The 17,005-nt window shown below is 40.2% G+C and overlaps 1 protein-coding gene across 1 annotated transcript; it reads left to right on the forward strand.

The window, feature by feature from the left end:
* The first annotated feature begins 1,845 nt into the window (after nucleotides 1-1,845).
* On the forward strand, nucleotides 1,846-15,440 carry pwwp2b (PWWP domain containing 2B). The gene is made up of 3 exons (XM_086045649.1): nucleotides 1,846-2,264; nucleotides 4,925-6,653; nucleotides 13,863-15,440. The coding sequence occupies exons 1-2, from the start codon at nucleotides 2,125-2,127 to the stop codon at nucleotides 6,651-6,653; spliced, it is 1,869 nt and encodes a 622-aa protein (XP_085901775.1). The 5' UTR covers nucleotides 1,846-2,124; the 3' UTR covers nucleotides 13,863-15,440.
* The last annotated feature ends 1,565 nt before the right edge of the window (nucleotides 15,441-17,005 follow it).

The raw sequence follows: 17,005 nt of genomic DNA on the forward strand, positions 1-17,005 counted from the left end.
CTCTGATGAAAACATCTGACTCATCAAACAAGTGAGGGCCGGTTATCTCTGTCCCCACAATTTAAATTAGACACAGAATAATCTGTGTCCTTTTGCAACAATGTACAATCAACAATGAGAATCAAACAAAAGTGTTGATTTCTAAATTCGGTATGTCTTCATGTTTGGTGTCACCATGTATTGAATACTGGTCTCTTTACCCGAGTTAGTTTCCGTCTAGACAGTTTTGCAGTAATCTGCAAAGGAAAGCAGTACATCACAAAACAATGCCAAATCAAAATAAAGTACATACTGTATGTAACCTTTTGGATATTTAGTGTAGATAATAGTCACATGGCAAAATCCTGACCTTTAACGGGCCTTTGGTCTTTTAGTGTCTGCAGGAAACTAGAGACACCTAGTGGACTTCTTAACGTCTGCAGAAGAAAATCAGCACTCTTCTTTGTTCCACTAAGTATTGTCATTAAGGGGGAGAATAATGCACAGTATGTTAAACCATCCTAGTGTCGATGACACTGTTACTTGTGGTCTAATTAGTCACACGTATGAAGTTAGCTCAATCCCAAGGCTATGATACTGTGTATACACATCAGCATTTGTTTCCCGACTGTTAGGCCTCTAGAGCCATAGCATCCATTTTACATAAGAAAAATGTCACTGCACACACCACCAAGCAAGAATGCCACAAAAAGGACGAATATAAGGATGACCTTGTCTCAGTTTACTCACAAAGTGATGTGGTCGTATGATTGAACACAAAGCTGATACTCAAAGCAAGCCATGACTCATTTAGTTGTATGGCAACAGGTTAGTTGTAGAACAAGAGAAGTCGGAAGAAGATTATAAGTGTTCTGCCTACACATCACTGACATAGCTAGATGAGCAGGTAGCTAATACAGTAGTTCTAATTAATACCTAATCATTTCTGGACAAATACAATGGAATTTAATAATTTCCTAGGGCCCCCTTGATGATCTCTCACCATCTCATGGCACATTTGGGCCCCACAGCACAATGGTTATGAATCAGAATCACTAGCAAATTAATCATTGTATGACAGGCCTTTGACTTTTTTCGGGCATCCAAATCTGCCAAGAGAGATCTAAAATGGAAGCTGATCTCAGCAGCATGCTAAGGCAGCAGGATCACATGAATATGTGGAGGCAGTTTGACCTACTTCATTATCACAAGCAAGCACCCATTAATTATGAAAAAAATGCTTTTTCTTGACTTTTTTTGAATGGCTGATGAGAAAATTGTAGGATCACGGTGGACAAGGTAAAAATTATTTTGCGTTCAACACAGGAGACATACAACTGATAAATGATCATCATATTCCTATTCAAAATAAAAACTATACAAATCCATTTGAGTGCTGTAATGTTCATGTACTCATTCAGTCATATGTTCAACAAATAAACCTACTATGAGTATGAAAATGTATTATGTACAGTAAGTTCAAAAATAAATATGACTTAGATGATCACCTATGTAACCAGATTTATATAATACAGAGTGCTATTTATAATACTAACCAACTAACACACCGTAAATCTAAATAAATTGAGCTTGCATCCAGTGAGTATAATTGTGAGTCAGCCTGAACTGACTTAACCCTACATCTTAAATCAAATGTTGCAAAACAGATTCAAGAGTAGATTTTAGAGCAAATTCCGAACTGGAATGGCAAAATATAGCTATTATCGTTGTTGTTGTTTGACCTGTGTATTTTTTGTTAGCTTTAATACATCCCATTCAAATTAATGTGCATACATTTTGCCTGAAACATCGTAAAAATCCCTTGGTGTTCGTCAAGTCGTCAAAACCTAAGACATTTCCGAGGCAAAAGGTTGCCAATAATGACCGTGAGCAAGTCAAAGTGAGGCAGAGAAAGGGAAGGCCTTGTCTTGAGAGCTTTTCGCTCCTCTTGCTTGCACAGGCAGTGTGATGTCAGCGGTGGCAGTATTGGTGTAATTGACTCGGTAGGGGTGATGGCGTCATTTTATGCCCTGCTGTAGCCTCCTGCTTCAATAGCGAAGGGGAGACGGAGCTTTAGCCGACGCGACCGTGGCTCCCTTGGCCCGGATCGAGCACCGCCGAGCCGGACACCTCACCACGGGAAACATGGAGGCTGCGGCCGAGGAGCTGCTGGCCGGCTCTCGGCTACCTGTCACTATCGATCAAATAGTTAACGACACGCTATTGGTGACGCTGACCTATCGAGAAAGGAGCTATACCGGGATATTACTTGACTGCAACAAAAAGTGAGTGTCATCTTTTAATGTTCACTTTGATCATTTGGGGCTCAAATGAATTTGACTTAGCTCGCGGCTAATGGACCGTGGATGCTAACGACTAACACAGGCTAGTTAGCCGCCAGGGCCTCAATACGAAAGGCATATGGATTATTGTAGCTGACGGTGTAGCTATTGTGCTAGCCTTCTAGCTAATATTTCTATTTTCGTAATAGTTGACAATATTACAGTCAAGTGCGTCATTTCACTACCGGTGTGTCATGGATGGCAAGATACTTGCCCTCTTTACTGAGATTTGAAATGGCTTTACATGAACAATAGCAAATGTCAGTGGGTTCAGCTATAGCTTATTGTTAGCACTAATCATACAGATCAGCTCCTACGTATTCAGTAAAAATAAGGAATTGTCTATACGGCATTCAGTAAATATCTTAAGTTTCAAAACATCGATGTATGCTATGTTGACAGATTTTTCCTGAGTGATGCCCCTTTGAAATAAACTGAGGTATTTGTAGCTAGGATGATGAAAAAAAACCCCATCTTTTTGCTCTTACAGATTGAATAGTATTATCATTTCATGTGACCACGCAGTGTTGACAATTTTGAACTTGAGTTTCCAAGTAACATGTTGTGGTCTGTTTGATACATTGACATTTTTGACAGTTAAAAGTCAGCCCTTTTGAAAAGTGAAGGCCATAGAGACATACATTGTTGGCAAGTACCAATGTGTAATAATGTCTTCTCTGCTTCTCCGTGTGTGTCACATGTAATTCTTTTTTTTAATAACCGTTGTGGTGTTTTACTATTAATAGATGAGCAGAATCAGATTGGAACAGAGTTGCTCCCAAAGTACGTGTAGATCGCTTTTCATATGACCCTTCCCTCATTTTAAATAGGCCTCAATTTAAGGTCACAAAATGTTGACTTCGACCTATTATCATACCCTATGATTAATCCCACACTACATAGAATATTTAATGTCATCTTCTTTTAGACCTTTACTTAACACTGCATACAACATGAAATGTCATCATATTGAGCCATATACACTGTGTCCTTGTGGTATGCGTGACCCGCCTTTCCAGTTCCCTGTTACAGGCAGCAGCACTCTGTGCTCTGTGAAGTCACTGTAAAGGTGAGTATTGTGGTTCTTCAGTGCCACATCAACGGGGGGGTTGGGGGCGGACGTCAAGAGACTTTTATTCAGCGGTGACTGCCTCTTCTCCAGGGGATGGCCAGCTCACTAATTGTTCACTAATGAATAATCTCACCACACACATTACCCCAAAGTAGCAAGGAATGTGTAAGTAAATAAAAAAACAAATCTCCTGACTCCTCATCAAGAGTATACCTGAGAATCCCAAGCGATTCATGGGTTTATTTTTTTTTTGCAGTCAAGAGGTTAGGGGATTGGGAGAGTGGGGTCCTGGGCATCCCTTAGTGTCTTTGTTTGCTAATGAAAGCAACACAATCGTAACACTATTGCAGGAAAGCCATCACAACCGATCTGTTTGGTTATTTTTAGGCAAGTATGTATGAAAAATAAATTGTAAAATGACATCTTTTATTCAGTGCTAAATAGTTTGACATTACATGTTTGTCCCCAACCCCCGCAAATCATGAATTTCCAACATATAGGTGAAAAGAAGGGTCGCATAGTTTGGCCAGTCAAAGTAAAATAAATCCCCCTACATGACATTTGCTTTAATACCCTTTGGTCAGTACTTTTTTAAAATTGTATTTTTTATTTTTTTAAATGGCCTCACTGGAAAAGAGTCAAATTGTGCGATGTAAAGTTCACGTTAGTTGTGAGCATATTTGTAAAGTTAGAAAAGTAAAATTTGACAAGGAAAAAAGTAAGATCCTAAGTGAATACATTACAATTTTTATCATGTGGATGTCCAAATTCTCTCACAGAACTAAATTCAAAAGTGTGAAGAAATATGCACTGTTCAATTGCGTGATAATATAATTACAGTGGATATATGTGTGAAAAACAGTTATTGGCTTGGATGGCAGCAACTGAGTGTGCCTTCTTGTGCAGCGACACTGCACAAAAAGGTTCATTGCACGCTGTCAATAACTTTGAAATGCCATAATAGTCAATATTTGTATGAAAACACTTCTAGGACATAAATATTAAAACGGGCAAACACAAAACACTGAGTATGGTGGATACTCCCTTCTTGTGCCACAGATGACATATTCTCACACAGCTGCACAGAGTAGTTCATTTGGATGCATTTCTTATCCTTGAAATTGTCAAACTGTACCATCATAAACCGAGGAGCCTCTGTGTTTCTAATAGTGCTGAGCTGCCGGAAATATTGACTATTTGTTTGTGAAACTGTGTGGCAGATTAGGACAGTAATATTACAACTTCCTCATTGTAAAACCAAGAGTTCAGCTCTACTACTGCTACTGCTCCTTCATACTTTGCACTGTTTCTATTTTAGTTGAGATCAAACACTAATGTATTTATTTGCACTAAATTCACATGCATCTGATGTGGTAAAATGAAAGCACTAAACCAGTCTATGAATGTAAATGCTCTGTAAAACTGAAAAAAAGGAACCATATGCTTGGAATGTTTGAATTAACTTTACTCTTAAAATAGCGCAAGACTGTTGATTGATTTTTTTTCTTTTTTTCCCTCTTCATCATTTCAGGACCGGGCTCTTTTGTTTGCCAGATTTTGCAACAAAACCAGTCGACTTCCCTGTATCTAAAACGACTTGTGAAATACCAGAAGTTCTGGGTGAGGAGCAAGATTCCAAATCTCCCAGCCAGGCATCACAAAGACCAAAGGATGAAAATACTCTGCCTGAAAGCAGTATAGCTACTGCGCCTCCACTTTGCCCAGTTCCCACACCAGTGCCAGCTGGGCAGACGCCATACCCTCCTTATTTTGAAGGAGCCCCCTTCCCCCAGCCTTTATGGGTACGCCACAGCTACAACCAATGGGTACCACAGCCCCCTCCCCGACCCATCAAGAGGAAGAAGAGGCGGACGCGAGAGCCAGGCCGCATGACGATGAGTACCATCCGTCTGCGGCCACGGCAGGTACTTTGTGAGAAGTGCAAAAACACCTTGAATAGTGATGAGGACAGCAAAGATGGCTTGAACAATGCAAAGAACTCCAGAAAAGAAAATACACTACACAGTGACGATGATGGAGATGACAAAGATACACCTAATAAGCTCTCGAAGAAAAATGATGTAGTTGCAGCCAAGGACAATAAGAGACGGGAAAATGGCACCAGCATTGACAGCAAACGTCTCAGGAAGGACAAAAGGAATGAAGCTGAAGGGGAGAAGTTCCCTGGAGGCGACGTCATTCCCCACAGTCCAGTCATAAAGATTTCGTACAGCACTCCACAGGGCAAGGGAGAGGTCATGAAGATCCCTTCGAGAGTCCACGGTTCAGTCAAACCATTCTGTCCCAAGCAGCTAGTGCATAATGGCTTGGGAGAGAACGGCAAGATGCCTTCAAATCCCACCAAGGAGCAAAGACACATTTTAGACGCTCGACGGTCTGGTCTCACTGTATCCATTCCCAAACTCAAACTGACAAGGCCGTTCACAACCGTGTGTCAGGATTTACCATCTCCAAATATCCGCCTAAGACACCCACAGAGGGAACATGACGAGAGCATGGCGGAGTATGAGGCTGAACTTGTCGGAGATGCCAGAAGACGAAGTCCGAGGGCACCGGGACCCTGCCTCACTCACTCTGAGGACTCGGTGGAAGGCAAGAACTCTCTGGAGTTGTGGTCAGGGAGTTCTGGAGAAGAAGCAGAGCGTGGCCACAATGACCTAACGCTTCTCATCAATTTCCGTAAACGAAAAGCAGATTCCTCCAGCTTGTCAGTTTGCAGCAGCGACAGCCTAGACGAGTCCAAATCCTTCAGCTCCGATGGCACGTCACCAGAGCTCTGCGATTTGGCACCTGGTGAAGACCTCTCCGTAACCTCATCTTCATTACCTTCACGGGACGATTGCAAGACAGTGCCCCCGCTCACTGTGCGCCTACACACGCGCAGCATGACAAAATGTGTGACCGAAGAAGGTCACGCTGTGGCGGTGGGAGACATTGTGTGGGGGAAAATCCATGGCTTCCCCTGGTGGCCAGCACGCGTCCTCAGCATCAGCGGCACCCGCAAAGAGGAGACTGCCACATGCGAGGCCCAGTGGCCACAGGCAAAGGTGGCATGGTTCGGTTCCCCTACCACATCTCAGCTCTCTGTTGCCAAACTTTCACCGTTCAGAGAGCTCTTCAGGTCCCGTTTCAACCGCAAAAAGAAAGGGATGTACCGGAGAGCCATCTTGGAAGCAGCCAAGGCTGTTGGACACATGAGCCCAGAGATTACATCGCTACTTTCTCACTGCGACACATAGGTTAGTTGACGCGCTGACAACTGCTTGATGTTTTGTGCATACTGTAGACTCATGCTGGTTTATTTCAGTCATTTTTAGGAATTTAAGCGATACTCCACTGGTTTTACGACTATAGTGTATAGTGTTAGGCGTTGGAAATGTACCTTGTATTTCAAGACCTGAAAAACTTGAGTCTTGAGTAACTGGCAATTTCCATGAACGTCCATGTGACATATTGCGAGTGTGTCATGCAGAACAAAATGCATGTTGTAAATTCTTTATCAGATCAACTATCAGATTACAATTTTAAAAGCAAATCACTGGTTATTGCTCTGCCAGCAATGTGGTATGATACCAAAGTGAAATCAATTTGCAAAAATAACTGACTTGTCTAAAATCGCTTTTTTTTTTTTGGGGATGTCCCGATCACATATTTGGCATCCGAGTCGGAGTTGCTCGAGTATCTGCCAATACTCCTCATCTCCGATACCTCAGCGGTGCATTAAGAAAAAAAGACTGCATCCAAATAGCATACCAGTGGTGTAGGACAAAATAACTTTGTAAACAATTTACATTTAAATATCCTGTTTTAAATAAGTAAACTAAATCTGGACAAAAAAAAATCTGAAAATTACACTTAATGCAATAACAAAATAAACAAAATAAAGATCTTAAAAGGTCAATCAATTTCATACAGTGGAACATTGTGGAACTCAAACTGGAGCGCTTAACTCCACTTCTAAGAGGTAGCTTCACATTCAGTCACAAAAACAAAACAAACAAACAAAAAAAAAACACATCAGACTATTGCAGAACATAGACCAACTAGTCTAGTATTGACAACGGAAACATGAAACTATTCACAGACAGTACAAGTCGACTAGCAAAATAATCGTTTGTGGCAGCTCTAGAATGGAGCTTATTCCAGCTCAGGTGGGCGAGGGGCTGGTTTCACGTGTCAAGTCAGTCGCAAGGCATGAATATCAAAACATGGTTAATCAGAGATGGCTTTATGTGTGCCTAAAGGTATTTTTGATGCTGATTTCCAAAATGTCTTTATTCTTTTTCTAGCACACCAGGTTTTTAGATGATTTCATTTTTTTGTTTTTGTTCGACTTATAAAAGCTTGCACAGTACGGATTTTACCATGCGTTGTAATGTATAGCTAATTCCATTTGTTGCTGAAGCTAACCATTCATTCATAAATATATCTAAATATTTTACTATATTACATGTTATATTATTGTTATCATTACTATTATTATTATAAATAAGTATGTGCAGGACGCTTTATAAAAATGTATTTTCATGTAATTGCCTGGGGCAAACGGTACCAATTTGGTTGAATGGCCCATATAAGCATTACCACAGAATGAGGAATTTCCCTTTTAATGGTAAACTACAAATACATTGTTATTTAAAGGCTTGTGCGGGCTAAAATGAAGATCCCACGCAGTTACGCATGTTAGGTACATGCATGACTTCTCATCTACAAACAACACTATTGATTTAAGACCTTTTTAAATGCTTGTCACCAAATAATTTACACTCATTAAACTTCAATTTAAAGTCCTGTTATTTGGACGTGTCACAATTGCTAACCTGTCCGTCGAGCTCTCAGCTGTCTCAACACTCACAATGCCGTTTTGCAAGGAGGATTCTTTATATCAAACAAGGCACATATATTTAAGAGCATCTTTTTGGCTTGCCTGTCCGTCCACAAACAAGCTATGAAGACAAGGTAGTCGGAAACGCTAACCTAAGCCCGTTTAAAATGACTATTTTTCCTGGCCAGACAAAAAGGCGGATAGACGGACAGCGGAAGGCTACTCCGGCTGTAGGCGTTGGGCAATAAACGGACTGCGAATTTTCGTAAAATGTCCAGCTGTGTTATTATATAATTATTAGCTGTAATCTATAATATATTTATGTATTTATTAGGGGTGGGAATGATAATCCTTTTTTCGATGCCTCCTTTGTTTTTAAAAAGATTCTGCATCGATTCAGAGTTATTAATAATCGATGTTTAAAGTATAAATAAATTTTAAAAAAAAGATGTGCAAGCGATTACGTGTGTTTGTACGTCAGACGTCTGTGCCGAGGCTTACGTGACAAGATCGCGAACAAGCAAAACCTCACACAAGTGGCGCAATCCTCCTTAAAAGCATCGGTTTGGAGACATTTAGTTTCTTTATGAAGTGTGAGACAAGGATGAAAATATTTCGGGAACCCAACAAACATGACACGCTACCACCCAGAGTTGAGTGCGGCGAAAGGCCGGCCCCCCGGAGATGATAAACCGACCGACTCTGTCAGGTGCTCTAGCAACTCCTCCGCCAATCTCTCAATCTCTCAAAGAGCAAGAAAAATGACCAAATCCATTGAAGAGTACATTGTATCAGATTTGCGCCCATAATCGGTTATGGAAGGAAGAAGCTTTCGCTGCATGATACAGACATCCACGATATAAAATTCCCGTAGTACGCAGTACAATAACACCAGGCCATGTAGATCACTTCTTTTCTCACACAAAAACCTAGAATATGCACACCTTCTGCAAGCTTAGCAGTTAAGTCTGTTATTTATTGTTACAAAATATGCTGCTTAATATTTCGAATAATAAAGCTGTTCTGTTTGATGGCAATTTCTCAGGGCTTAATGTTAGTGTTACACCACTCACAGTAAGATATGGAATGAGCTCGAACTTTTATTGCTCTTAACAGAGCAAATACACAGTACTTCTACCAGCCATCGCTACAGCACCGCGCGCTGATTTCTTTCTCCAGTCTCGTCCTTTTTTTCTCCGCCCAGGGAGATTCTAACTCTCTGTTTCACTTTGCTAACCATCCTTATTCACACAATGTTCAACACTGCCCTCTACTGTATTGCACAATATCACATCCTAGTATAAACTACATGTGAAATAAAGGTCACCAATCAATTGCAATGTCATCCATCCATCCATCATCTCTAGCGCTTTATCCTCACGAGGGTCGCGGGGGTGCTGGAGCCTGTCCCGGCTGTCTTCGGCAGTAGGCGGGGTACACCCTGAACTGGTTGCCATCCAATCGCAGGGCAAATTGCAATATCATTTAAAAGAAAACATACTACATCAGGTGCTACATTAGGTTTAATAAAAGCAGCATTCATTGTTAAGTTACACAGTAATGTCAATCAGATCAACTATTAAATACAGGTTACGCTAAATCAGATTTATTTCAAATAGGTTTTTATCATTTTTTTGTTATAGGAGAAGTTAGACATTTGTTACAACAAATGCTGCCATTGGCACTTTTTGAAATTTGTGTTGACACAAGTAAATGAGCTTGCCTTGCCACTTAAGTCAAGTCAGTGTGAAATATAAATCCTTCATCCTCCTTGAATTCTGCAATTGTCTTAAAAAATATTACCAAATAAATTACAATAATTGGTTAATAAAAAGGGGCGGCACAGGTGGTCGATTGGTTAGCACGTCCGCCTCACAGTTCAGAGGTCGCGGGTTCGCTGCCGCCTCCCTGTGTGGAGTTTGCGTGTTCTCCCCGTGCCTGCGAGGGTTTTCTCCGGGTAACCGGTTTCCTCCCACATTCCAAAAACATGCATGGTAAGTTGATTGGACACTCTAAATTGCCCCTAGGTGTGATTGTGTGCGCGGATGTTTGTTTGTCTCTGTGTGCCCTGCGATTGGCTGGCAACCAATTCAGGGTGTCCCCCGCCTACTGCCCAAAGACAGCTGGGATAGGCTCCAGCACGCCCCGCGACCCTTGTGAGGAGAAGCGGTATGGATAATGAATGAATGAATGAATGAATGAATATATGATTAATTGAAAGAACAAATAGATTCTAAAAACAATATTCCATATTGACAGCCCCACATCATCACCTGCCGAATCTTATTGCTTTGAGTTAAACAAACTGCTATCTTTCTCTCAAATATGGATTGGGGTTCAGTGGCAAATTTTTCAAATTTGAAGGTATCACCTTATCACTTTTGTGCTTGTCTTCTGGTTGTTTATTTGAACGATATGCATTGCCAGACTTTGAAGTTGTCCTCTAATTGTTCTGTAACAGTTCACTTAAAAGCACTTTATAGTCAGTGCATCTTGAACACTTGACGTAGGTTGATTGTGATGGTTTGTGAGGAAAGAATGTAGCAATGGCGTGAGGCTTAAAAAAAAAAACACACAAAAAAACCTTCAGCTTGCTCAAAAGTCTCACAGTGTCTTTGTAGCACATTAGCAACAAAATGTTTCAAACAGAAACGTAGTCTCTTTGCCAACTCGGCACATCTGTACTGACTATTGATGCCTTTCATTTGCCAAATTGCAGATGCTATATTTGGTAATTGGTCGGTCAGGCTTCCAAGCACGCTGAGTCAAAAACCATATAGATGATGTCAACCACTGCTGGTCACTCATTGGTTGAGTAGATTAGTCATTGCGTGTCACCGTAACAATTCAGGATGCACAGCAAGAAATGACTAAAATCATACTTGCTAACCGTAGGTTAGCTTGTTCCTATCTTTTTGCCCTGGGCACTGCAGTATTATATGCCACAATAACGCCTTCGCGGCAGTGGTCAGTTGTCTTTAAATCTTGTGTTAGCATGTCTTTTTCCAACTAATGCGTTAAAGATGGCATGTTTTTTTTTTTCGTGGAGGCCGTGAGCTCAGAGTCACCCCTAAATCAAAGGTTTAACCTTTGTCTGTTGAATCCATGTCATGCAATATTTGCAATGTCTGATGTGTTGTCTTAAGAATGTGCAGTCAAAAGGATTATGCCACATTTGCATAGTAAACACATTTTCAAGTTCTCAGAACAATGACACTGAATTAAGCAGCTCTTGAGCATTATGAATTTGATTATCTTAACCTGCAGTTTGATAGTAGACCCTTAACTCCAGAGCTGGGCAGTTTACAAAAAATTTGCGGTCCGTTTATCGCCTACAGCCGAGGTACACTTCTGCTGTCCGTTTACCCGCCATTTTGTATTTGGCCGGACCAAATAGTAATCGTCTATCATTTTAAACGGGTGTCCATTAGCGTCTCCGAGTACCAATTTCAATGAACCCCCCAAAATTCACTAGACTACTAAAAGAAATGTAGGAGGGAGCATAAATAAATCCACATACCACCACCCACTCTCCACCGCAACTATAAAAAATAGCATTTGTCTATAAAATAGTTATTTGTACACCTCTGTATAACATTGTATCCTTGTTAACATAGAGAAAACAAAAAGGGATATAGTTCAACTTACAAGAATAACCCTATTAAGAATTTAGAATTTAGATTTATTGTAGTACGGCAGAAAAAAAGCATATTCCCCAGGGTCACACGCGCCACCCTCAGCATCGCACTGCGGCCCCCCAGGGGGGCCCGCCCCACTATTTGAGAAGCACTGCTATAGTCCATAAATTCAAATTGCCGGTATCAATCTTTAAATTAGAATCCCTAAAAATCCCGGTACGATATTGCTATCGGATATTGGTCTGATCTCAGCCCCCCAAAAACTGAATTGGATTATAGCTGTCCATATCCTAAATCTCCGATATTAGCACTCAAATACAAGCAATCCGTTCCAGACTCCGCTCCTGCTCGTCTTTCCAGCAGCGTGAATGTAAAAAAAAAAAATATTGTGAATGGATAAGCGGTTTGGATAAATGCTGGATGGTGTAACTGAAGTAAACTTGAACTGTTATTTTGCATTTCAAAGAGTATAATTTGTTTTCATTGACTTAATTAAGATTATTTCTCAGGGTCCTGTAATTTATTCTGTATTCTTTTTATTCCAGTACAGTACATTCTTATGTTTGAGGTTAAATTTATGTCACCCAAATGTTTTGAATACATGGGTCACATTTTCTCATACCTAGCATATGTGATTCTTAGGTCCCTAAGTGTTCTTTAAGCTGTTTAATGACACCCCAGTTGGAGTTTACTGTAGAATTAAACACACAAAAAACATTTCCACCCATCGTATGTTTAAATGCAAAACATGCTTTGTTTTAAAAACATGGCTAGCGCTAATGCTAAAGTGAAAGGGAGATACCATTCAAATGCTAATGCAAAATTAGCATGGGTTATTCCTTCAAATAACGAATATTCACGCATAAACACTGTGGAAAAACACACACAGGTAGGATAACACTACTCAAAGGCACAAATTCTTACCAATCTGCAAAAAAAAAAAAAAAAAAAAAGTTATAATCCTATCCAATTACTTCTGTTCTCATTCTAAGCGTGTACTCCATCCATGCACGGCACCACACTGCCTACGAGAGGCCAAAACGTGCAGGAACATCTGATACCTGTATTTGAGTATTGCTTTTATTGTAATATATTCTTATTTTACTTAATGTCCTTTCATTTATTTTATATTATTATTATATTAATAATAAACATTATTTTATAGTTATTATTTTATAGTTATTTATGTTTAGAATTGTAGTGAATGTTGAGTTTTCAAAGACTCCAGGAATTTTCCTTTCCTCATAATTCAAGGATACAATGAGACAGTGACTTTTTTTTTGTGTCCGACTCCTACCAACATATTTCCACATGACATGGCATGAGATACAATCCCTGAGATCCCAGGTTAGCCAGAGGCTTGTGAAAATACATAAAATAAATGTGATAGCAAGATCAGGGTAATGCTTCAATGTGTGCAAAGATGTGTGGATGTAGAATGAAAATGTAAGAGGTTTAAATTTCACATATTTAGCTCGTTTTTACTTGACAAAGAATAGAGAGTTCAACATGCAGGGATGAATGAGCATGAGGCTATAATGATAGTTTTTAGTAGTTAAGTTTTAGATTTAATTTAATAAGTAGTAATAAGTTTTTAAGTCAAAGATCAATCATTTGTTCAATTCATTGAGATTTCAATCAGAATAAAACATTGTATATAAATGTGTGTATATATATGTGTGTGTATATATATATATATATATATATATATATGCATATATGTATGTATGTATATATGTATGTATGTATACATATATATGTATGTATGTATACATATATATGTATGTATGTATATATATATATATATATATATATATATATATATATATATATAAATAAATAAAAATGCGCTATATACATATATATATATATAAAGTGCACTATCAGATCGAGGTTTCACATCTGTGTTGAAACTTCCAACAAAAGAAAGAATAAAACCTTGGTTGTTTGCTCATTGTCTGTACTTTTTGCTCTTTCTTGTGCAGGAAGCTGGGCGCTATAGGGAGGTCTCCGAGGTTTTTTTTGTGAATTCTCAGACCCTGTCATCAAGACCCAGGAGGGAGTATGTGCGGTTGCCTCGGCGACTATTTATATGCTGTTTCCCCCCCACCCCCCTTCTTTCGTTTCTTTTTCACGAGGCTGTTGTAAAATGGCTGCCAAGGTGGAGGATTGTTTCAGATGTGGGAGCAAAAAAAAAAAAAGGGCCATGCACCTCATGGTCTGCTGGGACTATTCCTGTTTTTCTTTTTTTCCTACAATCATATTTCGATAGAACCGAACAACGAGCGACATAACAAGAACCAGAATGTATTTATTGCTATATTTTCAGAATCCATCTTTCTATCTGGAAAAACATCCCAGTGTGCTGCTGTCATGACTCACGGCCAGCGCCACCCGCCCACCGTTTGTACAAGGACATTTAACGGGAGGGTTCAAAAAGTCTTACCCTTTTATGTTCTTTTTATTATTATTTTTTTTAATAATAACCTCACATCTCCAAAATGTGAACAGCTCCATCCAATGACAGTAGTAACTGTTCCTACTCTTGAGTGACCAGTGTTCCATCCGACATTACTTGGATTAGTGCATGTTTATACTGATCGTTATCCTTTGTATGTCACCTTTACATTTCATTTTGAACATTAGATGTGTCAACCCCTCCTTCTTTTCCGTGAAGATGTTTTCCATCACTTGTAATTATTTAAAGCATTAAGAAAAAAAAAGCACTTTATCTGTACCTTGGTGGCCTGCTGTAAGCTCACTGTCTGAAACACTATTGTGAGATACAGCCCTGATAGGCAGCAGGGGCGTTATAAATATTTGTGGTTGACTATCCATGGCCTTGGAGATAGGAATTTTTTTTGTTTTGTTTTTTTTTAGTCTCGTCTACATTTCCCCCACGCCCTGTTTTGGATGGTTGTGAACACTGTATTGTCCGCTCATCTACCACACACACTACAAAAATCCCACGTGACACTTCCACTGGACAGACATGGGTAAAATATGTGTCAACACTCCCTATGCAGTATCAGTTAAAGCTTTATGATTGACTTTGGGAAGAATAAAATAACATGCTGTAAGAATACTGTGAATTCAACTGCTCGTCGTGGCGAAAGCAGCACTGTTTGAATAAGGGAGGGGGCAGAATAAAGCAGAAACGGCTGCTGTTAAGCACAGTCAAAAAAACTGCACACAGGCCTTCTAATTTCCGCCTGGCTCCAAAAGCTTAGCTGTTATCAAGGCAGAAAAACGGCTCATTGATTGCCAACGAGGGAACTAGGGTTTTTTTTGTTGTTTTTTTTTCTTCCCCCCTCCTTGGGGAGCAGACGACCACCATTGTGATGCTCTGTGCGTTGACTGCCATCAAGCCCGGCTAGTTTTCCAGGCAGCCTTACACAAGATTCTAAATGTATGTATGCCTGAGAGGGGAAATGCGTCCCATGTATGTGCAACATGGCTATCAACTGTTGCCCATATTGGTCAATGTTCTTGGCTACTTTTTCCTTTTTCTTTTTGTTTTTTTACATGTACAGTGCATAAAATAAAATATACAAGCAATATCAGTGCTGTTGTGGATTGATGTGGCTATATTTGCTTTTGCTAAAAACTCATTTCTGTGCATGTGTATTTTTTGTTGTTGAACACACACACACACACACAAATCATTTTGTTGTTAAACTGCGTGCTGACATTTTAGCCTGACTTATTCAAAATCATTGCTTTATTTATATAATTGAAGATGGTTTAAGTGAACAGGTCCGTATCATGGAAAGAACACCGGCAATTTTGTCCCAGGCCATGAAGCTTGAATGACTCAATGGTTAAAAATAGCTGTCCAAGGTTTTAACAAATGACACTTAACATTCATTTTAAATCAGTGTTTATCTAGAGCAGCGTTTCCCAACTATGGTTACATGGTTTAATACATTTTAATTAAGAGATGGCTTTATGTGTCCTTAAAAGTATTTTTAACACTGAAAAATACCAGGTTTTTGAGACTTGTTTTGGTATTTTGACCTGTAAAATCTTTTGTGGATATTACCATGCGGTCCAATTTACAGAGCTGGGCAGAGCATAGGTCGGTCTGCCTCTGATTTTAAACAGGCTTCCGTCAGCGATTCCTCCTGCAAACTTGCACCCTCCCCCCGCTGGATGATATTTTAACAGAAAGAGTGACTCACAGTGACTCTGCACCAGGAGTAAGGAACTTCGGTTCCTCGCGAGTCATATGCTGCCTGTTTTTGATCTCTCCCTACAACAACACACCTGATTCAAATGATCCGCTCGTCAGCATGCTCGGTAAGATCATTTGAGTTCCCTGCTTTGTGCCATGGGCGCAATTCCGATCCCCACACTTGCACCCTACGGTCTTCGCTGATGTTCACACGCAGTCGAAGTACCCGAAGGGTTTGAGGGCGCAGGTTACAATGTACAAAAATGGCAGAATTGGGACACTGCGTGTGACGTCATTGACTTATGCCGCTGCGTCTTCGAGCATGGCAGCACGGTTTGTTGGTTTGGTGTTTAAAATTATATTAAAACTTAAGTAAAGTAAAACTCGGGCTCGGTCTACCAGTCGATGGGACCTATGGCTTCATTATTTGGACTTGTTAGGGCTCCTGTACGATGTGCGCAGAACGTTGTTAATTACGGCAGCTACACTAGGACAAAATGCTTATCTAAACGGTAATGGGGAACGTTGACTTTAAAACATAGATTGAATTACACACACGTGATAAACTTTGTAATAAATCGATATTTACGCTTGAAAATACCTTTTTTGATACAGATATAGGAATTCCTCCGAATGTCGTCAGTTTCCCGCTATTTTGGTCAAATCCGAGTTTAGTGGCCATGCAAGCGGGCTCAGCCGAAGTACGAAACATGGGCGCAAAGTTAGCGCGGTGACAGTGCACTTCACAGAATTGGGACACCCTACACACTTGTACCTTCGGCAGGAACGCGCAAGTGGGGGGCACAAGGCTGAAAGTGTGGGTATTGGGATTGGGGCATAGAAGCCTGGTCACAGCCTGGTCCCTCACTCAAATCTGTCCCCCAAGTGACAACAACTCACGATTGTTCCTCGCCGCGACCACCGAAGTCTCGCCACGAAATATAAACTAAAGAC

The sequence above is a fragment of the Filicampus tigris genome, chromosome 11 (genome assembly GCF_054856515.1).
Source record: "Filicampus tigris isolate MCC_2025a chromosome 11, RoL_Ftig_1.0, whole genome shotgun sequence".
Lineage (NCBI taxonomy): Eukaryota > Metazoa > Chordata > Actinopteri > Syngnathiformes > Syngnathidae > Filicampus > Filicampus tigris.

What these genes read in the sequence shown, in the direction of transcription:
- pwwp2b (XM_086045649.1), top strand. Translation starts at nt 2,125, where the DNA reads ATGGAGGCTGCGGCCGAGGAGCTGCTGGCCGGCTCTCGGCTACCTGTC. An exon ending in TTACTTGACTGCAACAAAAA is followed by an intron (nt 2,265 to 4,924) that starts GTGAGTGTCATC and finishes TCATCATTTCAG; the next exon opens with GACCGGGCTCTTTTGTTTGC.